Here is a 21,560-nt window from a genome sequence, read left to right as displayed (position 1 = left end):
TACATGTGTGTATGCGTGTGTGCACATGTACACAAGTGTGGGTGTGTGCACATGTGTTTGGTGGAATGGCCTCATCACTTCCAGTGTTGCTGGTGTGGTTAAAGGGAATGTCAGTAATGGTGGAAAGTGTAGTGTATGTGGCTGTACTTCTGGTGTATTAAGTGGGGGTAAGCCAAGGTGCTTTGGGGTCCCCCCTCTGTCTTCCCCTCAGCCCCCTTTAGTTGCCTACCGTCAGGTCGTTTCTCGGACCCTTTGGGGCGGCAGTGCTCAGGTGGGTAAACTCTCAGGTCAGCAAGCACCGACCAAATGAGGGCTCAGCTGTTGGGACTCTGCACTGCGCTGGGTGGCCCAGGACAAGGGCGCCGAGGGATTCACTGCAGCTGCTGTCGCAGCGTCCACTCCACCCCCCCCCACCCCCCCCCACCCCCCCCCCCCCGCCTCAGCTGCTCTGTGCACAACCTGGAGGCTGCCCACAGCTGCCCAATGTCCCCAGCCCCCTGCCACCTTGGGACAGAGACCCCGAATAAAGCTGGACTTTTACAGGGTGAGAGGGAAGACATCTGAGCAGTGGGCCAGATGTGTGTCCAAGAGAGGATGTAGTCCTTGCCAGGGCGGGCAAACTGCGGCACGAAACCATGCTTCCTTACCCCAAATGGTGGCTGTCCTAGCTGTCTGTCTTCCTTGGATGATTTGATTAGCCAGGCATGTGACTTCCTTTGGACCTGTAAACAATCTGGAGATCTGGAGGGCCAGAGCTAACCTGTGGTTTCAAAAGGATGTGTTTGAGATATGTGAGAGAGGTTCTTTCCTTCTTTCTTTCTTTCTTTCTTTCTTTCTTTCTTTCTTTCTTTCTTTCTTTCTTTCTTTCTTTCTTTCTTCAAAAATAACATGTACTTAGGAGAGTCTAGCAGGCAAAGCACTATGTATGTGTTAGCAATTACCATCATGTCATCCTCTTCACCCGTGGGGGAGGGGAGGGGAGCCAGAAATCGGAAGAGAGAAAGAAAGACCTGGCAGTTGGCACTATGGCCAGTTCCACAGTACCCTGGCATGCCACTGAATACTCTTGGCCTGAGAAGCTTTAGAAGAGCCACCGTCCAGCCCTCCCTCTTCACCCCTGCAGCAGAACCTCCCTAGAGCAGAGACCTAGACTAAGGTCCTGGTCTCAGCCGTGCTCAGGAGGTGAGGTGCCCTCGGCATGTGGCAGGTCTATCATCTGTGAGCCTGTAAACAGGTGTGGCAGCTAGACCTTCACAGCGGTGTGATCTAAAATCACATTGCTCAGGGGATCGAGGACTGAGCTACAAGTCAGTGAGTAGCACATCACTGGTCAGCCCCCGAAATGACCTGAGTTCTTCCCAGGCAGTGTGGCTAGCTTTGCAGGAAACTCTGCCCTGCGGTTAGCCAGCGTGGCCTTCCTAGTGGCCGCCTCAGACAGTTCCTGGCAGAGTGTCAGGGAGGAGGTGGGTTCTCTAGATGGAGAATGCCAACATACACCAAGCGACTCCTGGGTGCCCAGAGGCAGAGTAGCCACCCAGCTGAGCCAGGACCCTGCTCTCCAGGGAGTGAAGCTGTGGCCACTGGGATACTTAACCCTTTGTAGGCCTGAGTTGCCTCCCCTTCCTCCCATCATCCCACACATGCCCTCTGGGAAGTTTGCAGGAGGGAACAGCACCAGCACTGGGGCTCGGCAGCTCTCAGGGCGGAGGTGAAGGGGAGACCGTGGCTACACACCAGAGGAGCCGGGGGCAGGGGGCGGGGGCGCGGGCGGCTTGACTCAAGAGGAGTACCTCGTCAAGTCCTTTCTCCAGGATGGTCAGGCTGTGGGTCTGATGGCCTAGGGAACTGAATGAAGGAGTGACCAAGGCAGCAAGCCCGGTGGAGATACGGCCTAAGGCTGGTGCTGGGAGCTGCCTTCTCGACCTCCTCACCTTCCAGCTCTGCTGAGTGTCAGCTGTGACCCTGAAAAAAGACAGCAATTCTAGAGTGCTCATGGGGGCTTTGGGGCCCTTTGTGTTGGTGTCTCCAGTGCCCTTCACACCTTCTGGGGGTGGGCAGTGGGATGGTTTGTGAGAAAGAGAAGGCAAACTTTTCAATGAGGTTGTTCTGTCTACATGTCTAGACTCTAGAGGGTGGAGAGAGGAGTACTGTGTGTGAGGGGGGCTCGTGGATCTGTGTGTTGTTCCGTGGGTGAATGGAAGATCGGTTTTGAGGCCCGAGGCTGCACCCCTCGTCTCCTGTGTGCATGACATGGGTAGGGACGTGGGCTTGCTACTCATGTCTACCTGTATTTATGTGACTGTAGCCAGAGGGCAGTACTAAAGAGAGCAGAGGTCCACCTCGAAGTCCTCAGCCTGCCGCCAGCCCGGTACCCTCAGAGACTGCCCAGAGAGCAAAGAGCCCGGAACCCACGTTCACTATGAATGGCCTGGGGGCTGCCTCAGCCGAAGGCCCAAATGAAGAGACCCAAGGTCTGTCCCGGAAGCGGGTAGCGAATGCCGTGAGGAAGGTGGTAAGCAAGGTACTGCCTGATGAGGAGCCTGGGAATGCTAAAGAGCCTCCAGGCCGAGGAGCCAAGTCCCCTGAACACCCACCTCGAGGCAAGAAGGGAGAAAAGACAGCCTCTAGTCCCAAGCCCCCACCCCTGCCTCCTCCTCCTCCTCCTCCTCCTCCTCCTCCTCCTCCGGCTCCACCAAAGCCTGACGCGAAGAAGGAGGCAGTCAAGGATGAGCTCTCTGTGGGCCTGCGCAGTCTGATGTCTCGGGGCCGAGGCAAGGACCACAAGTCCCGCAGCAAGCAGCCTCCTGGAAGAGGAGAGAAGGCCCCCAGCCAGGAGCCAGGCTCCTCTGGAAAACCAGGCTCCCCAGACACGGTGGATGCCCTGAAGAAAGCAGGATCCCCAGCCAAGCCTGAAACCCCACATAAGCAGTGCTCCCCAGCCCCGGCACAAGAGCTGGCTAATCCAAATCCGGCTGGCCAGAAGTCAAACGTCTCTGGAGAGCAGCAGGCCAAGTCACCAGCCTCGGGTGTGCGGCAGGAGGTACCCGAGTGTGCCACTAACTCCCATGTCCCTCACCACTCTTGCTTGAGGCTGAGCACCCTCATGGTGGCTTCCTTAAGCCCGAAGGAGCCTCGCGTGATCCAGGCTGGTCCAGGGTTGCGTGCCCACCCATGGCAGGGGCTGCATGACTTTCATTAACCTTGTGCTAGAATGAATGATGGCCTAGGCTCTGGCCGGGTGCTGGGAGATGAGAACCGCTAACCGGCATGCCGCAGGCCTTTCCGTGAGAGTCAAGACCTGGTCTCTAGCTCTACAAAGCCAGCTTGAGGCACCATATACAAAGCTAAAGATCGGCTTCTCGGCAGATGAGTGCAAGGTAGAAACAGTGTTCTTAAGTCAGGTGGCCCAGGCTCATAACCGCAGCCACACTCCTGTGAGACTTCAGCAAGGTCCACTGCTGAGAGCCTGTCTGTCAAGTGGGGAGGTATAATGTGGGCCCTTAGTCCCTTCTGTGAAGTCTTAGGTACTGGGAGTGAGTCATTTTTATATTTCGGAATGTTTTATGGTATAATACAAGCAGCCACCTGCAAACAAACTCGTGATTCTTGCCAAAGCAAACCCCTGAGTGTTCTCACTACCCAAGGGTCAACGATAAACAGTTTTGCCACCAAAATAATTAAGAGAAATCTTCTGTTTGGGGAACTCTTTGGATTTTTGACTTACAGACAAGGTGTAATACTTGCTTTGGAGGGTGGCTGTGCCGATTACATATGACACAGGTTATTGCTCCCTGGCACCCGTCACCCACAAATGGTAGGACGGTCGGTGATGCTGATGACATTTCTTAATGCCATCGCTGCTTTCTTCAGGCCTGGCCAGAATACCCACTCTGGCCGCAGGACTCTGGGGAAGCCCCGTACCTGGGTGTCAGGTAGGCAGAATGAACCCCCCTGTCTCTGCACTACCGCACCTTCACAGGTGATGGCCCCTTAGCTGGTCTTGAATTAGAGACAGTTCTTTGCAAGCTCCTCCACCTTGTGGGTCCTGCTGAGGTCTCACAGGCTATGTGTTGAGGGATAGACATTAACTTGCATCCTGCTTCCCTGAGCTTTCTTAGGTTTCTTGTAGCTAGAAGAAGAGGAATGAGGTGGATGCCAGGAGGCGGCCTGAGGGACCTTGAGGCACTCACCGGGTGCTTCCTCTTGGTAGCCATCTTTCCTGGAAGTGGCCTTGCCCCCATTCTTCCTGGGTATTGCAGTATGTAGAGGAAAGCCGCGCCCTTCCCCATCCTCCTGGCATGCTCTGTCAGGGCAGTGTGTTCCTGGCCCCTAGGGAAGAGTTGGCAGGGGCTTTCTGGTCTGATGATCAGGGTAGGAGCTGAACTTCAGTCCCTCGGGGAACCTATAAGTAGCCAGGGAGTATCATGTGCCTGTCCAGGGCTCTTACCTCTCCCTCCGGCTCTCTGTATCTTCTTCGTGCATGAGGGTGGAGTTGGGCGCTGAGATATGTCTTGACCTGGATGGAGTTCATCTCTTGTACATCCTGGGACAGGAGTGAATGGGGGTAGCAGGTCATTTAGAGCTCACAATGGTTAGGGAAGTAGGAGGACGAAACCCCAGCCCTCTCAGGCGTCTACCTCTTCCTTTTTTTGTTTTGTATAGTTCCACAACTCAAGTTAGCACTCAGCTTGTCTCCCGGATGCTGCTCTGCTCTGCGTTGGGTCTCAGTGGCTCCCTGGGCTGAGAGCTTGGCATGTGGTGCCTCCTGCTGTCCCCTGAGCCAGAACTAATAGTGGTTTAACCTTTAGACAGGAGCTGACCCTGAGGTCCGGCTGAGTCCCGCAGAGGAGGCACATCAGCGACTTGAGAGGATCTTCACAGCTTCTGTAATGCCACCTCTCTCGTGTGTGGGTTCCCAGTCCCCGGCCCGCTTCTTCCCAAGGCTGGTGGCTGAACTGTGTGTGTGTGTGTGTGTGTGTGTGTGTGTGTGTGTTACCAGCGTTTATGAACCCCCTGAAAGTGTGTGTGTGTGTGATGATAGAAGGGAACCCTGTGACTGTCCATGAAACCTGACAATGGCTCTGGAAAGCTGAACTCTATTATAGAGTATTGATACTCCAGACAGCCCAGGGCCGTGACCATGGAGGGGCCGTTCATAGCTGGGGACCTAGTCCCCTTCTCTAGCCCAGCTCTCCTACTTTGAGGACACTCATTGGGGTTAGGACCTGGTATGTGACAAGGCAGGAGTCAGTGTTTCCCATTTTGGTGTCTAGCGTCTTGACCCATGTGGGGATATTAGCCCTTCTCACTTCTGACAGGCAACATCCAGAGCTTGCCTGGCTCCCATTTCTCCCAGAAAGGCTTTTGAGGGCTTTAAGTAACATGACTGTAACGTAGAGGTCAAGGCTGGCTCGAGGGTTGGGCAGTTGGCAGGTGGCCCTAAGGTTGGAGCTGGGTGGAGTTATGCCTCTGCTTGCCATGTGGTCGGTGTACCTGCCCAGGAGTAGAACATGGGGCCACAGGGGCTCGAGGAAGGCGTCTTAGATTTAGGCTGTAGGTGTCCTTGTGTTATCTCTGAAATGTAGCCCTTAAATGGGGAGAGACACCCCCTGGGTATGTGTTTAGAGAGGAGGAACCGCCTTCTCTTGGTGCCTGGTAGCCATAGGGAAGCTGGTGCCCTGGGAAAAAAATCAGGAGGATTCCAGGGGGCCCAGGCCTTCAGTGTTGGGAGGTGACCTGGCCTGCCAAGGGTGTGGAAGAGGGAAATTAATTCAGGGTGGGCTGAATAGCCAGTCCAGGAGAGACTGACTAGAAGCGGAGTGACAGATGCCTATGTGCCACGAGGAGCGACCCACAAGAGCCTTTCCTCTGTAAGGTCTGATGATAAGAAGGACCTCCAACCACCCCACTGTGGTCTGCCTCTCTTGGCTAGCCAGCGTCCTCGTCCTGGGCAAGTACTCTTGACCTCCACGCTGTATCTTGAACAGAGTGCTGGCTCACCGGTCCAGGGGTGTCTCTTGGGGACCTGCCGTGGTCTCCACCTTCTTCACCTTTGTCTCTCTTTCTCTCTTTGCTCGCTGCTGGTAGCTGGACCCTGAGGCCGCCTCTCCTGCCCACAGCCAGGTAGGGTGCTCCTGCCCCACCCAGGAGCTCTCTGCTTTCTCCGGTGACAACCCACCACCCCCACCTTACACCTGGGCTGGCGTCTGTGCTCGGGCCTCCTGCTGGAGTGTAAGGCCTCTTTCCCTCCTGGTTCCCACTCTAGTAGGGGACCCAGGGGAGCTGAGATGGTGCAGCTGTGGCTGTCGGGGAGCGTCATGGCCCCAGCTTTGCCTCATGAGATTCTCAGCCACTGGAGTCCAGGTCACTCTGGATAAGGAAAAACCCAGAAGACCCTTCTTCCTCCCCTTAGCCCCAGCCTGAAGATGAGATGGTCTCTGTCTCCACCTCATGGTCAGCATGAGAAATTTGTTCTCAGATGATCTCTAACGAAGCTAGTGTCAGTCCATGACCCTTGACATCACTCTAACACCTGGCCATAGAATGTGCTCACGCAAGAGAAAAGTTTCAGCTGGTTCATGTGATCTGAAAAAAACAAAATACTGGTGATTTATTTTTGAGACAGAATCTCTCTTTGTAGTCCTGGATGTTCTAGAACTTACTATGTAGACCAGGCTGGCCTTGAACTCAGAGATCCACCTGCCTCTGCCTCCTGAGTGCCGGGATCAAAGGTGTGTGCCGACACTCCCACCTCAGTCCTTCAAATACTAAAAAATAAAAATCCAGTATTTTAAAGTTTTTCTCACTTTGACAAATCAAAACATTGACAGCTTTATTCTCCCTCCTTTTCAAACCTAAAAATGTGCCGAAGATTACAGTACCCTGCTTACCTGTTCTTGCCATTTTCTGATCTCTCACCCAGGGTTCAGTTCCACAGGGTGGTGTCTCTGCCTCACTTTTGGCTCTCATGAGAATGGGGCACACCTGGGGCAAGAATCTGGGGGGAGGGGTGCCAGCTGGGGACAGTGTTGGAACCAGTGCAAGCCTGAGGCCTGGTCTGCTGGGGTGGCCAGCCTCCCTCAAGATGCCATCACTTGGCTGGCATTTGCCCACATGCTGCCAAGGGGCCTGATAACCATGGCAGCCAGGCCCCTCGCTTGTCCCAGTTCCTCCGGTGCCTCCTAGCTCAAGTGTTCTTATCAGAGGGCGTCAGATCTGATAGCCCCGCTCTGAGCCCCGCTCTGACAGGGCATATAAATGCTTATTTTGATTGGTGATCTCCGGGAACCTTTCCTACCCTTTCCATGCTCCCCATGTTTGATAAATCAGTGCTGTCTCCAAGCCCATGCAACCCTGTGCCCTCATGTGGCATTAATATGCCTACTAGGTTTGTGCAGCTACCATCTTCCAAGTAGGGGCCTTTGTAGACTGTAACTTGGAGGAGAAGGGCATTATCCCCTTGCCCACAGAGAGCATCTTCAGGCTAGAGCCCAGGTTTGTCATTCCAAAAGGCAGAATCCTAGGATGCAGGAAATGGCTCTTCCCAGCTTAGGGGAAGAGGCCTTTCTTTTGTTATGAAAGAACCCATGACTGTGGCCCAGAGTTCAGGGCTTGAGTCAGGGTGCAGATCTCAAGCCTCCCAGGGAGGAAGGGATAGAGCAGCTGGAGGGGGAGCCTGGCGACTTGCTTTCCTGGGGCCAGTTCTCTTGGCCACGGTGCCTCACAGTTGGTATAATCCCTAATCTCCTTGTCTCTGTCCTCAGCACTCCCGGTCCCTACCCTCCTTTCCTGACCTCTCACTCCCAACCCCCAGGCCCTGTGTCCTGTGGCTCCCACCTGGCTTTCCCACTTGCCCAGTGGCTCCGCTTGCAGCCCTCTCCTCCCTGTCTCCTCATTCCTGCTGTCTTTGTCTCTCTCTGTTTTAATGCAATGTCTGTTTATTCCTCCCCTCCCTCTGATAGGCCAAGACGGAAGAGCAGATCGCAGCCGAAGAGGCCTGGTATGAGACGGAGAAGGTGTGGCTGGTCCATAAGGATGGATTCTCCTTAGGTGAGTCTCTGGAGGTTGGGCATAGATGCTAAGACGTGGCTCAGGCCTGGTATGGGGAGTGCCTCTACTTCTGGTAAGGGCTGGAGTGAGCAAGGAGAGGCTGGCGAGCCAGAGGGGAGGAAGGCAGGACCAAGGAGGTCTAAGGAGAATGGCAGGCTTTCCCAGGCCCAAGTCCAACTATCCCTGCTCTGCAGCCAGCCAGCTCAAGTCGGAGGAGCTCAGCCTACCTGAGGGGAAGGTGCGTGTGAAGCTAGACCATGATGGAGCCATCCTGGATGTGGATGAAGACGATATAGAGAAGGTTGGAAGGAAGCTGCTGGCAAGGGAGGACCCAGGCAGGGCAAGCCTGTCCCCTGTGACGGAGATGGGATCTGAGTCTTCGCTGTCTGTCTTCCCAGGCGAATGCTCCCTCCTGTGACCGTCTAGAAGATCTAGCCTCACTGGTGTACCTCAACGAGTCCAGCGTCCTGCACACGCTGCGCCAGCGCTATGGAGCTAGCCTGCTGCACACCTATGCTGGCCCTAGCTTGCTGGTCCTCAGCCCCCGAGGGGCCCCTGCTGTGTATTCAGAGAAGGTGTGCCTTCCTATGGACCCACCCGCCCGCCCGCACCCTTCCAGTTCTGGCTTTCCACTTTTCCTCTTTGGTGTCCACTGGCTTCCTGCCCACTCTCATATGACCTTGGGAAGAGGAGTCAGGGGGTGGGGGACAGAAGGGTATCCTACAGTCGTTAATAGAGTTGGTGGATATCTGCTTTTCCATGCATGGCCTTGCCCTCAAGATGCCTGGGCATCTGTGGAATGGCAGTACAGAGATATGCAAACCCCAGCGGTGAGGCCAGGTGGGCCCTGCTCTAAAAGCCCCCACCCTCACGTTGTGCCTTTCCTGTTCAAGGTGATGCACATGTTCAAGGGGTGTCGGCGGGAGGACATGGCACCCCACATCTACGCCGTGGCCCAAACTGCATACAGGGCGATGTTGATGAGCCGCCAGGACCAGTCCATTGTCCTCCTGGGTAGCAGCGGCAGTGGCAAGACCACCAGCTTCCAGCATCTGGTGCAGTATCTGGCCACCATTGCTGGCACCAGCGGGAGCAAGGTGTTTTCTGGTGAGGCATGGGCAGCGGGAAAAACAGAGGGTGGGGCAGGGCTGTGGGAAAGGAGAAGGACCCTCCTAGATGCCGGCTCTTTTATCCCCGGGTTCCTTATCCCCCCCCCCCCCCCGAACTCACTTACCCCAATCCCTGGGCAGTTGTTGTCTGGGGCATCCTGCAGCCCCTGGCTTAAGGGTGAGTGTCCCTGATTTTCCTGATGGCCCCCGGGCCTGTGCTTGCAGTGGAGAAATGGCAGGCTCTGTACACCCTCCTGGAAGCCTTTGGGAACAGCCCTACTGTCATGAATGGCAGTGCCACCCGCTTCTCCCAGATTCTCTCCCTGGACTTTGACCAAGCTGGCCAGGTGGCCTCCGCCTCCATTCAGGTAAGGGCCATGCCCGGGCCTAGCGAGCAAAGAAGGACCCCTGGTGCCATGCCCGGGCCGGAGTCAGGCTCCCCAGTGCCTCATTAACCTGGAAGTCCACCCTGATGAAACGGAGGCCCGTGACAGCATAGGCAAGGCTGGTCTGTGCTGACCTAATTCTGCCCTCCAGACCTCCTGCCCATCTCCTTTCCCCCTCCCCACCCTACTGCTGGGAACCCCACCCCTCTCTGCCGACTTTCTGAGACCCGGGGACTTAGGACTTCTCTCAGGCTAGTGTTCCACACTTGGCAATAAAGGAAGGCCCAGGCACACCAATCGTTACCATGCTGAATAAAATTTCTTTTTAAAAAATTACATTTATTCATTTACTTGTGTGTATGTGTGTATCTGCACATACATTCACATGCCATGGTACATGTATAGAGATCAGAGGGCAACTTCCTGGAGTCAGTTATCTCTTTCCATCATGTGGTCCTGGGGATTGAACCCAGGTTGTTAGTTAGGCCTGGTGGCAAGCATTTTTGTCTGCTAAGCCATCTTGCCGTCCCCTAAATGAAATTTTCTGCCGTAAGTGGCTATCACCCAAAGAAGGCTGGTTCCTGGGTGGCTGGCCATGGCGGTGCCCACCCCTACCCCCATTCCAGGAGTTTGGGACTTTCCCCTTTAGCCTGGCTCTGGTTTCTACCTTTTCTGGTCTTGGAGTGACGTGGTTGGGAATAGGCTGCTCTGATGGTTCTGTGGCTTGGAGGACCAGGGCCTGGCTCCTCCTGCTGAGGCGTAGGTGGAGTGTGACTATCTTCCTCATTCACTCTATCCCACAGACGATGCTCCTGGAGAAGCTGCGTGTGGCCCGACGCCCAGCCAGCGAGGCCACTTTCAATGTCTTCTACTACTTGCTGGCCTGTGGTGATAGCACCCTCAGGTGAGATGGGAGGGGGTGCTCCAGTGGGACTCTGGACTCCAGCCCACTGACTAGGATTTTGGGCCTTCCGGCCCACTGTGCCCTGTGTCCATTACCTGCTGTGTTCTGGCTCCAACCTGGGTCCTCGGGATGGCGAGATGATAGGGACTCAGGTCTTGCCATTTAGGAATCGCTTGTCCCTAAATCTTGGGGTCATGCTGTATGAAAGGGACACCACTGGCTCCTCAGTGTTCAGTGATGTCTGGTCTGGGGAAGAAGTTCACCTGGACGAAGGTAGTGTGCCTTGTCTGCGGTTTCACGGCTGCTGTAAGCTGAGCTGGTCTGGAAGCCAAGCCTCCTCCAGTACCCTCCAGCTGGCCCTCAGTCCGCCACCCCATTGGATGTCCCTACTGTGTTCTTCCATACGTGCCTCCAGACTGGCTCCCTGCTCAGGGTCAAGCAGGTGGTTCCTCTTCCTCTCCTTTCCCAGCAGCGGCAGTCTGGCCTGGCTAGATGTGCCCTTCAGGCAGGCTCCCAGCTCCTTCCCAGGGTTCTGACTATACCCTTTCTCCTAGGGAGGCTGGTGACCTGCTGAGGCATCCACTCCAGTTAGGAAAGGTGGCAGATCTGGCTGGGTGATTGGGGTGATGGGCAGATAGTCCATGTAGTCTGGAAGCTTTAATTAGTTGTCACCCCCCTGAGAGGGGCAAGGCCTCGGCCTGGGGACCAAACCTCATGCTGATGCCTCCTTTGTACCCCTAGGACAGAGCTCCACCTGAACCACTTGGCAGAGAACAATGTGTTTGGAATTGTGCCATTGGCCAAGGTGAGAGCCGGGCTGTGGGGACTGAGTTGGTGGCTCTGGGGCTGGAAGCCTCCATTGGCGGCTGGTTCTCCATGGGTGGTTCCAGCATGGCCGTGCATTCCCAGAGGGTCCAGGGGTGTGGGGCAGGCTGGAAGGGAAGCACCGGAGGTTCAGAGGCAGCACCCCTGTCTGCCCTTCAGCCCGAGGAGAAACAGAAAGCTGCTCAGCAATTCAGTAAGCTCCAGACGGCCATGAAGGTGCTGGCCATCTCCCCCGAGGAACAGAAGGCCTGCTGGCTTATCCTGGCTTCCATCTACCACCTGGGGGCTGCTGGAGCTACCAAAGGTAAGGGGCAGCCTGTCCTGTTACCCAGAATGCCTCGGAGGTCCTTACCCACCCTGTGGTTCGTTCTTGTCCCACACACTTAGCTGTTACCAGACAACCTTCTCCTGCCCCATGCATACTTGGGCTTGTACCCTGTCTCAGCCCTCCACATCGGAGCAGAAGGCTAGAGAAACATCTCTGCCCATGATTGCCTGAGGCTTGGCCTTAGCTGTCAAGACAGACCACAGTGAGCCGCGAGTGGGTGGCTGGGGTGTGGGACTGAGGGATGGAAGGTACTCCCTCAGAGCAGCGCCCGGAGTGACTGTCCTTCTCATTCCCTTCCTGATAGAGCCCATTGAGGAGGAAGCCGGTAACTGACCTTGGTGTACCTTGGGGTGTAGGGACCTGCTTGACGGTCTTGGTGCCTCCCTGGGCTCCTGGGCACTGGGCTCATTCTCATGGGGAACTGGTCTAAGGGAGAAGCCCTATGTTGAGGGAAGAAGAGGAACCTGCTAGCTATGGTAGAGCCCCCAGAATATCAGTTTTTTCTTCCCATTTTACATCCAGAACCTGGGGCTTCCTGAGACCAGTTGCCCCATCTTCCAATCCACTGGTTTGGTAGTTGCTTGCTCTTTCTCCTGCATGTCAAGGCGGAGGTCACTAGGGGGCAGCAGGCACCTGGTAGTGGATGGACTTTAGCTTCTGCACTTGGGATCCATGCTTGTGGACAGCTGGGCACAACCCGACTTGGAAGAACTGTTCTCTTCCTTGGATCTTGCACTGAAGGGCCACGATTGTAGCAGCTCTTCACCCCCCTTTTCCTCCAGCCTTGGGAAAGGGGGTGCTGGCTCTGGACGGCATTTCTGGCTTTTGCTCTGTCTTGGAGATGTGCGAAAGTGAAGGCTGCTTATGCCGAGCTGGGAAGCATTGGTGGTTGTGGGTGCATGCGGGAACAAGTATGGGTGTCTGGTCTTTATGATACCAGTAGGTGATACCTGCGTCAAGAAGCACCAGCTTTGGGTTAAATCTTCAGACTGTTGGGCAGAGAGTGTGAAGGCGTGTGATTGTGTCTTGAGAGAAGTGCTTGTATTCTGAGGAATCGGGCCCAGGTTTCCTCTGACCCTTCTCAGTTGTGACAACAGATGGAATGCTCCGAGTGTTCACAAGGGTTGTTCTCTCCTAAGTTTCTAGTATTTCCCGGGGTGTGTATGTGTTTGTGTGTGTGTGTGTGTGTTCATGCATTTGTGTGTGTGTGCACAAGTGTGCATGCTTATGGTATGTGTGTGTGCCCACATATACAGTAGGACATCTTTTGTGTGTCTCTTTCTCTGTCAGTGTGATGACATCCACAAACACATTCCTTTGAGACTATGTACTTTTGTATCTCAGGGCTAAATGTGATCGTGTTTCTTGCCTGCTCATCTTCATAAACCCCTGCCCCCCACAGTCCCTTCCCGAGGGCCTGGCGGCCTCAGTTGATGACTATTTGCTAACACACTGTTTCTCTTTGCATGCTGCATGCTGGTCCTTTGCCTTACAGAAGCTGCTGAAGGTAAAAACCTTGTTTCTTGTTAGCGTTCCCTAATTGCTGTGATTAGGCCCATGTTGGCTCAGGCGCACATGTCTGTGTGGGCTGTTCCTTTCCCCTGCGGCTCAGTTGCCTCCCCACTGTGGAGCCATTAAGGTGTCTGTGGTCTCCCTTAGGGTGTGTGGGGGGATGTCTTAATGTATCGGGGAAGGGACAGGTGCAGTTACTCTCTCTTGCTACCCTCCCCCCCCCCCCCCCCCCGCAGGCACACATGGCTGTAGTGCACCTGCTGGGTGGGCCTCCTCATCCCCTGACTGACCCTGTCCTCACCGAGCTCAAGCTGTACACCCCCTGATTAAAGAGATTTTTGCAACTGATTGTGTGCCCTCTAGTGGCAGCCTGTGGAGTTAGTGCCTCTTTGAGGACCTTCTCTCCTCTTTCCACCCCTAAGGGAAGAGCTGGCAGCTGCTGGCTGTCCGTTCCCATGTCAAGCTCAAGTAGTGTTGTCAGGAAGATGCCAACTCCCCCATCCTATGGGGTGAGGGTGCCAAAAGTCACAGAGGTTTTCTGTTGTCCCAGGAAAACCTAAGATGCTAGATCTTTCCCCCTCTGCCCCTCAGCTGGACGTAAGCAGTTTGCCCGCCATGAATGGGCCCAGAAAGCCGCATACCTGCTGGGCTGCAGCCTGGAGGAGCTATCCTCAGCTATCTTTAAGCACCAACTTAAAGGTGGTACCCTGCAACGTTCCACATCCTTCCGTCAGGGCCCTGAGGAGAGCGGCCTGGGAGAGGGCACAGGTACCTGGAGCCCCTTTGCTAATGAGTAGGATTGGAAGGCCTTGCCTGGGACTCGTTGCCATCCTGGGGGTGGGAGGGACTCCTAGAGTGACTAGATGTTTCCGGTGGGATAGCCCCAGGACAGCCGACTATGTGGGTGGAGAGCATTCCTGGGCAGGCGGAGTGGCCCTAAGAGGAGCAGCTGTAGCATCAGTCCTTCTCTTACCCCACAGGCCCCAAACTGAGTGCTCTGGAGTGCTTAGAGGGCATGGCATCTGGCCTCTACAGTGAGCTCTTTACCCTTCTCATCTCTCTGGTAAACAGGTAAGTGTCAAGTGGAACCCAGATGCTCCCCACTTTCTGCTTTAGTAAAAGTGGGGTTGGTGCTTATGTGGTGACTTAGGCGGGCTGCCCTCCACCAGCAGAGGACTCACTGTCCCTATCAGCCAGGTGAGGGGTCCTGGGCAGGGAAAGGGGTTGGCCATATGCCAGGGGCAGAGAAGTGGGGCCCCCTGTGTGGTAATGCCCCATCCAGCTCTGACTCAGGCTCTTCCCGCTAAGGGCTCTCAAGTCCAGCCAGCACTCGCTCTGTTCCATGATGATTGTGGATACACCAGGCTTCCAGAACCCTGAGCGGGGTGGCTCAGCCCGTGGAGCCTCCTTCGAGGAGCTATGCCACAACTATGCCCAAGACAGGCTGCAGAGGCTATTCCATGAGCGCACCTTCCTGCAGGAGTTGGAAAGATACAAGGAGGTAGGTAGCTGCCATCAGGGTGCCCAAACCCTACTCCACCTCACCTTCTGGCCAAGGCATCCTGGGCAGGACATCTGCAGATGTGCAAAACTAATCCCCAGCTCCTCTCTGTCCATCCTCATGTCTGCCCTCCCTGTTTCCTGGAGCAGGAATTTTGTCCTGGACCTTGGCTGTGCTCCAGGAAGCTGAAGGCACATTCAGAGTCCCTGGGAGGTCTCCTTTTTCCTCTTTATGCCCCCACCCACCCCTTTCAGTCTGTGAATTGCCACAGTGCAGTTTCCGCCTCAGTGGGGGCCTGGGGGCCTCTTCTCCCAGATCCCTGTCTAGATCTCCTAGAACCTAAGGCTTCGGTGGTGGCTAGCTGTAGAGCCCTCCCTGGAGAGGTCTCTGGGATGCGCTGAGTTCTGGGATTTCTTCCTCCTGTGGAGGAGGGTATTTGTCTTGATTAAAAGAAGCCCCCAGAGGGAGGGATGTGACTTTGTCTTCATGAGCTCTGAGGATGATTGTGTGAAATGGAGAGAAGGCTTATTCTGCATTGCCTAATCAACTGCTGTGACTAACACCAGAGTGTGACTGCAGTTTAGTATAAAGAGATTATGAGAATTTTAGCTGTCAAAAGATACTGAGTATTACCTTGGGAGGCAGTGAGCAGTTTGTCCTGTGGGATAGTGTGGGGGCTCCTGCGTGGAGATGAGGCACTGGATTCGCTCCCAGAGGCCCCGCCCATCCTGCTCCTGTGGCTGTCTACGCTTTGTGGAGCCTTGAGTATTACTATCGCGCCTTCCTTCCTAGGAGAACATCGAACTGGCGTTTGATGACTTGGAGCCGGCCACAGATGACTCGGTGGCTGTTGTGGACCAAGCCTCCCACCAGTCCCTGGTAGGAATGCCAGGGAAACCTGGGGTTGGCCTCGACTCTTTCCTACTCATCTGCCTCTGGTAGAGCCCTCCCAACTGAGCTGCTTGCTGGAGTTGCCACTGTGGGCTAAAGAAGGGTCCCACCCATATATCATGCCCCACACAACTACAGGGCTCTACCCTTGGGCACTCAGTCTGTCTTGGAAGGTGGCACATTCCCCTGCCTAGTGAGTGGAAAACCATAATTCAGAGTCCCAGCCAAGCCAGAAAAATGTCCCTCTTCTCTTGCTACCTGAGGCTTAGACCCTGTCCTGAGCCCAACTGAGCCCTCAATGTATCTGCCCCAAGTCTGATGTCTGCTGCTTTGGGGTGAGAATCCAAATCCAGAGGATATAATCATTCCTTCCCACAGTCCATCAGGGCCTGGGTGAGGAGGCAGCAGCACCCTCAAACAGGGAAACAGTGTCAAATTTAAAATATCCCAAGGGGGGCAGACAAGGATGTCAGCCCTCACCCCTCAACCTTGGGAACAAGATGTCACCTTTTATGCTGGTATCTTGGACATCTTGGGACACTGGCTGGCTTAATGAGTAGTTGGCGTTTGGTGATTGTCTTCAGATGGGGATTTGCAACCTGTGCCCTTTTTTTTTTTTTTCTCTTTTTTTTTTTTGTTTTTCGAGACAGGGTTTCTCTGTGTAGCTTTGTTGCCTTTCCTGGAACTCGCTTTGTAGACCAGGCTGGCCTCGAACTCACAGAGATCCTCTTGCCTCTGCCTCCCGAGTGCTGGGATTAAAGGCGTGAGCCACCGCCGGGCACCTATGCTTTTTTGGAAAGGTGTTTATGCTGGGCAGCAGAGTTCTCCTCCGGCTGGCCTGGCACTCCCTCTAGGCTCTCCTTATTGCCTTGCATTGAGTCCCTGCTGGGCTAGCACAGGCATGGGCACAAATGCTTAAAGCGCCAGAGCTCTCCAGGGAAGATGGATTTCCTGTTCCTGACACCTGGCTCCCGTGGTGGCCTCCCTGCAGAGCCTTTGCTGTCTTCAGATGGAAGGAAATTGTCCTTGTGTCTCATGAGCACCAGGGGGCAGACGTGCGTTAGGCTGCAGATCAGTCATCCTCACGCTTAGGTTTCTGCTGTTTGATGGTGCTGGCGAGGGGGGTCTCTAGTCCCGTTTACCATGTCACTCCTTCCTGCCATTCATCTCTAGCTATAGAATGCTGTCACCACCCACTGGCCCTTGGCCTTCTGGGAGTCCTGTGATTCCTATGGGGAAAAGATGCAGGCAGTAGATCAAAGAGAGGGAAAATAGCCCTTATTGTCCTTGTCTGCCAGACCCTAAAAGCCAAGCAAGAATGGGGTATGGGCAGTTCTTCCTGCATAAAGAAGACAAGGGAGATACACATACACACATACGCACACACACACACACACACACACACACACACACACACACACACGTGCACGCAACTTCAGGCCAGATGTGGCCACAGGCCTAGTTTACTAGGTCTCCATGGGGTTGGGAAGCAGAATTCTACCTTCTCTTGAAAAACCAGAGGCTTAGAGGCCTGGAGTTAGCTTGCTGGATAAAGCTCGTGCTGTATAAGCATGAAGATTGGAATTCACCCAGGAGGCAAAGACAGGGGTCTCTAGAGCAAGCTGGCTAGCTAGAGTAGCCAAATTGGTAAGTTCAAGCAAGAAACCCTGTCTCAATATGTTAAGGAAGACACCTGACATTAACCTCTGACCTCCACATGCATTTGCACAAACACACACACACACACACACACACACACACACACACACACACACACGAGAGAGACAGACAGACAGAGAGAGAGACACAGAGAGAGAGAGAGAGAGAGAGAGACAGAGAGAGAGAATTTACTAACACTCACTAGTGTTTTTGCAGGACAGTGGTCTGCTTGAGTGGCAGCCAGTCATTCCCTTCAGATGGGGACACACCCTGCTTCCCCCACTCCGCTTCTATTGGCCATTGCCTCCATAGTCACCTGCCTCAGAGTGTTGGTCCTTGAGTTTATAGCCAGCAGTGATCTGGGCACCCCTGGGTTCTCCCCATAGGGACCAATGTAAACTGCACAGCCATCGTTTATTAAGAGCCTTCTCTGAAGCTGAGTGTGAGTGTGGTGGTGCACACCTTTAATCCCAACACTCTGGGGGTAGAGTCAGATCGATCTCTGTGGGTCTGAGGCCAGCCTGGTCCACATAGTCAGACCCTGTTTCAGAATGAACAGAGGAAGCCTCGCTTGAGCTTCTGCTGTACACAGACTTTGTCCTGAATCTGCGGGAACTGAGGGCAGTATGGGGATGGCCTCGCTCCTGTGCCTCTGAGGAGGTAAGGGTTGAGGGGAAGCTCTGAATATGGGTGCAGATTGGAAGAAACCTCAGTCTTGAGTACCTTTGGACCCCAGGTCCCAGCAATCTTTTGTAGTGAGTTCTTAGAATTCTTTCTCAGCTAGTTTCCCGTCTATGCTCATCTATTCCACAAGGTGTCAGTAGTGAGCAGCCAGAGCCACACTGTTCAAATTCAAACAAGTGTGACTACAGCGGTGAAGGGTGCATTGTTGGGAGGGAGCATCTCCTTTGCACAGCTCCACGTGGCTGAGCTGGATCTTCACCCTTGTCCATAGGTCCGCTCACTGGCCCATGCCGATGAGGCAAGGGGACTACTGTGGCTGCTGGAAGAGGAGGCACTGGTGCCAGGGGCCACGGAGGACGCTCTCCTCGACCGTCTTTTCTCCTATTACGGCCCCCAGGAAGGGGACAAAAAAGGTAGGTGGTGCCTGGAGGACCGCCCTTCTGCTTTGGAAGAGCCAGGTGGCACTCTCTAGCCCTATGTCTATGTCTGCGCCCTGACGACCTGAACTTTTCTTCATGTACCCTCAGGCCAGAGTCCTCTCCTGCGCAGCAGCAAACCACGGCACTTTCTCCTGGGCCACAGCCATGGTACTAACTGGGTGGAGTACAGTGTGGCTGGCTGGCTGAACTACACCAAGCAGAACCCAGCTACCCAGAATGCACCCCGGCTCCTGCAGGATTCCCAGAAGTAAGGCCATCTCATGTGCGTCCTGTCCCTGCAGCTGTTCTCTGGGTTCCCTTCCTCTGGTGATTTGTCAGAGGCCCATCACCAGCAAGGCAGAGAAGCCTCTAGTCCCCGAGAGACAGCAGTCAAGGCCCTGTGGCCTTGATGACACGGGAATCGCCTGCAGAAATAGAGATGGGAAACAGATGGTTAGAGGTGTATGTAATTTTCTGTTTGAACTGCTCTATCACACTCTTCAGAGAAAGCAGAAACACTAGTCAGCAGACTTGGCAGCACATACCTGTCACCTCAGAAGTTAGAGGCAGGGGAGTCAGAAGTTCAAGGTCGTCCTCGGCTACATTTTTAAAAGATCTTATTTTTTAATTATGTATACATGGGGGGCGGGGAGATGGGCACCTGAGTACAGATGCTTATGGAGGCCAGAAGAGGGCATCAGATCCCCCCAGAGCTGGAGTTACAGATGGTTGTGAGCCTTCTAACATGCGTATTGGGAACTGAACTTGGGTCCTCTGCAAGAGCAGGTCAGCACTCTAAACTGCTGAGCTATCTCTTCAGACCCCTCAAGAAAATTTAAAAAGTGAAAAATTATTTTAAAACCCAGAAATCCCATAAGCTCTATCATCCATTCATTTGTGTCATAGATTAGTAGATAGTCCCTCAGTAGACAGGGACTTGCAGGTGCTGGGCAGTTAGCAGTGGAGAGAGAGAGAGAGCACACACCCCTGCCCTATGGAGTTACATTCTAGTGGAACAGAGGTAACGAACAAGAGATGAAACACAGATTATATAGTGTGCTGAACTATATATTAGTTCACTGGTGAGGAAGAGGAGTGGATTGCCCCCACTGCCCAATCCTTGCCTGCTTGGCCTCTGTCTATCTTGGGTTTTCTCTTTTTTTTCTAGTTTTGCAGTAGGGTATAGGACATACTGCCCTAGCAAAGATGACCCAGGCCCCTGGTCACAGCCATATTGGGGGGGGGGGCAGGGGGCAGGAGGGTGCAGCTTCTATTGCCCTGTGTTCTGACTCCTTTTCTCTTGCCTCCCCCCGGCAGAAAGATCATCAGCAACTTGTTTCTAGGCCGGGCTGGCAGTGCCACAGTGCTATCAGGCTCTATTGCAGGCCTGGAGGGTGGCTCCCAGCTGGCCTTGCGCCGGGCGACCAGCATGAGGAAAACCTTCACCACCGGCATGGCAGCTGTCAAGAAGAAGTCCCTGTGCATACAGATCAAGCTGCAGGTGGTGAGTATCCAGCAAGGTCCCAGGTCTCTTTCTGCTGGCAGGTAGGCTCTCAGCACACTCATGGCATCAGTGCCCACCCAGCTCACCTGCTTTGACCACTGCTGCTGGGATTGCCTTTTTAGTGCCGCTACCATGACTGGCCAGCCAGGTCTGAGGAGGGCAGAGATGTCCAGGCTTAGCAATGTCCCAGCAGGGGGCAGACCAGCTGCTACCCTGTGAGGAATGGAGATGCTAGCTTTCTAGGATGCTGGACATCAGAGCCCTGAGGGTGGTCCCTTTCCCTTTGGCAGGATGCCCTCATCGACACCATCAAGAGGTCCAAGATGCACTTCGTGCACTGCTTCCTGCCAGTGGCTGAGGGCTGGCCCGGGGAACCCCGATCTGCCTCTTCCCGCCGAGTTAGCAGCAGCAGTGAGCTGGACCTGCCCCCGGGAGACCCCTGTGAGGCTGGGCTGCTGCAACTGGATGTGTCCCTGCTCCGTGCCCAGCTTCGGGGATCCCGCCTGCTTGATGCAATGCGCATGTACCGCCAAGGTGAGGCACCTTCCCGTTCTGCCAAGCTCTGGTGCTCTTTTCCGAGCTGGCCAGATCCCACTCCTCTGCTGCTATGCTGCCTAGGGACTGGCTTGAGGTCCCCTTCCTTCTGAAGGTCCTTTCTCCTCACTATTCCCAGCCCAACCTGTTGCTTTCTATTTTGGGACTCCTCTCTTCCTCCTCTCCCTTTCTCATTCAAGTCCTATGCTTGCGTGTGTTTGTACACACACACACACACACACACACACACACACACACACACCACACCACATACACTCCATCCCAAATGCCCTAGTATTTGTTCTCGTGGCTCTTCTTGCCCATCATCCCTAGTCTGGGCGGGTCAGCTCTGCCTGTAGCAGCAGACAGAGGACTCGGTACCCTTTCAGCACTATCCACCCCAGGGGAAACAGGTCTAAATCTCTCGGAAGTACTTAAAATTCCCAAGAAAGGTCAGACAGATCCTTTTAATGGACTTATCTCCTGGAGGGGAGTAGGGTGCCGGTAGGAGCCCTTGTCATCCACATAGTATTTATGGCTCACCCAGTGCTATTCCCAGCTCTTTTACATACTAATTCACAGCAGCCTCATGAGGTGGTAACTATTATCATCCCTAAATAAGGAGGCAAGGCTCACAGAGGCTAAGGAGCATGCCCAGGGTCACCCAGTGGCAGAACTGGATTCCAGCCAGGCAGGCTGGCTCACCAGGCCTCTCGAGCTGAGGAGTTAGGAATTGCCAGGTTTCTGTTCTTTTCTTCCCCTCCCTCCCAGCTAGACGTGCAGGCTGGGTCCTACCCACCCACAGACAGGTCCCCTTGAGGTATCCCCATGGATACCCTCACTTTTCCTCAGCAGTGAAAGCCAGGAAACAGGCTCCCTACTCTGTTCTAAATAAATCATCGATCTGTCCCCACGTCTTGATATGGAGTTGGTGTTTATTATTTCAAAACCAGATTGTTACCGCTCTGAACCAAAATCAATGTGCTTTACTCAAACAAGCAGATCGATGAGGCCAACAGCGGCAGCCTCCCCCTCCCCCTCCCCCGGCCCCCAGCCACCATCGATAGCGCTGATGATTAATTAAGATGCCAGGCGTCCAGACCGCTATCCTGGCCCATCAATTTAATTGCAATTCAGATACAATCAATAGCTCACTTTGTCTTGGCCCCTCGGTAGCCCCCGCCTCCTGTTTCAATTATCAGGCACATGCATCAGCCTATCTCCCAGTTGGAGGGTTTCCCAGAGCTGGCTGGCC

At 54.4% G+C, this 21,560-nt stretch overlaps 1 protein-coding gene across 16 annotated transcripts in view; it reads left to right on the top strand.

Moving 5' to 3' along the window:
* The window catches only part of Myo18a (myosin XVIIIA), a 109,038-nt gene that overhangs the window by 53,020 nt on the left and 34,458 nt on the right, over nucleotides 1–21,560 (top strand). For 4 of the 16 annotated variants that reach the window (XM_052755884.1, XM_052755879.1, XM_052755890.1 and 1 more), the window contains 19 exons: nucleotides 6,088–6,123; nucleotides 7,962–8,049; nucleotides 8,244–8,350; nucleotides 8,448–8,624; nucleotides 8,943–9,156; nucleotides 9,384–9,526; nucleotides 10,348–10,448; nucleotides 11,190–11,253; nucleotides 11,433–11,577; nucleotides 11,906–11,926; nucleotides 13,097–13,108; nucleotides 13,705–13,881; nucleotides 14,094–14,184; nucleotides 14,422–14,614; nucleotides 15,407–15,493; nucleotides 18,120–18,261; nucleotides 18,376–18,535; nucleotides 19,585–19,771; nucleotides 20,062–20,305. In XM_052755884.1, coding sequence (XP_052611844.1) covers nucleotides 6,088–6,123; nucleotides 7,962–8,049; nucleotides 8,244–8,350; nucleotides 8,448–8,624; nucleotides 8,943–9,156; nucleotides 9,384–9,526; nucleotides 10,348–10,448; nucleotides 11,190–11,253; nucleotides 11,433–11,577; nucleotides 11,906–11,926; nucleotides 13,097–13,108; nucleotides 13,705–13,881; nucleotides 14,094–14,184; nucleotides 14,422–14,614; nucleotides 15,407–15,493; nucleotides 18,120–18,261; nucleotides 18,376–18,535; nucleotides 19,585–19,771; nucleotides 20,062–20,305 — 2,389 coding nt within the window. Of the gene's footprint in view, nucleotides 1–1,834; nucleotides 3,041–4,808; nucleotides 4,887–6,087; nucleotides 6,232–7,961; nucleotides 8,050–8,243; nucleotides 8,351–8,447; nucleotides 8,625–8,942; nucleotides 9,157–9,383; nucleotides 9,527–10,347; nucleotides 10,449–11,189; nucleotides 11,254–11,432; nucleotides 11,578–11,905; nucleotides 11,927–13,096; nucleotides 13,109–13,704; nucleotides 13,882–14,093; nucleotides 14,185–14,421; nucleotides 14,615–15,406; nucleotides 15,494–18,119; nucleotides 18,262–18,375; nucleotides 18,536–19,584; nucleotides 19,772–20,061; nucleotides 20,306–21,560 lie in introns of those variants that run through there. The other 12 variants (XM_052755878.1, XM_052755874.1, XM_052755875.1 and 9 more) reach the window with 7 other exon arrangements.

Source organism: Peromyscus californicus, unplaced genomic scaffold (genome assembly GCF_007827085.1).
Source record: "Peromyscus californicus insignis strain IS unplaced genomic scaffold, ASM782708v3 Scaffold_3__1_contigs__length_106647218, whole genome shotgun sequence".
Taxonomy (NCBI): Eukaryota; Metazoa; Chordata; class Mammalia; order Rodentia; family Cricetidae; genus Peromyscus; species Peromyscus californicus.
The sequence above is the reverse complement of the archived record's forward strand: the minus strand, read 5'-3'. Positions and strand labels throughout refer to the sequence as shown.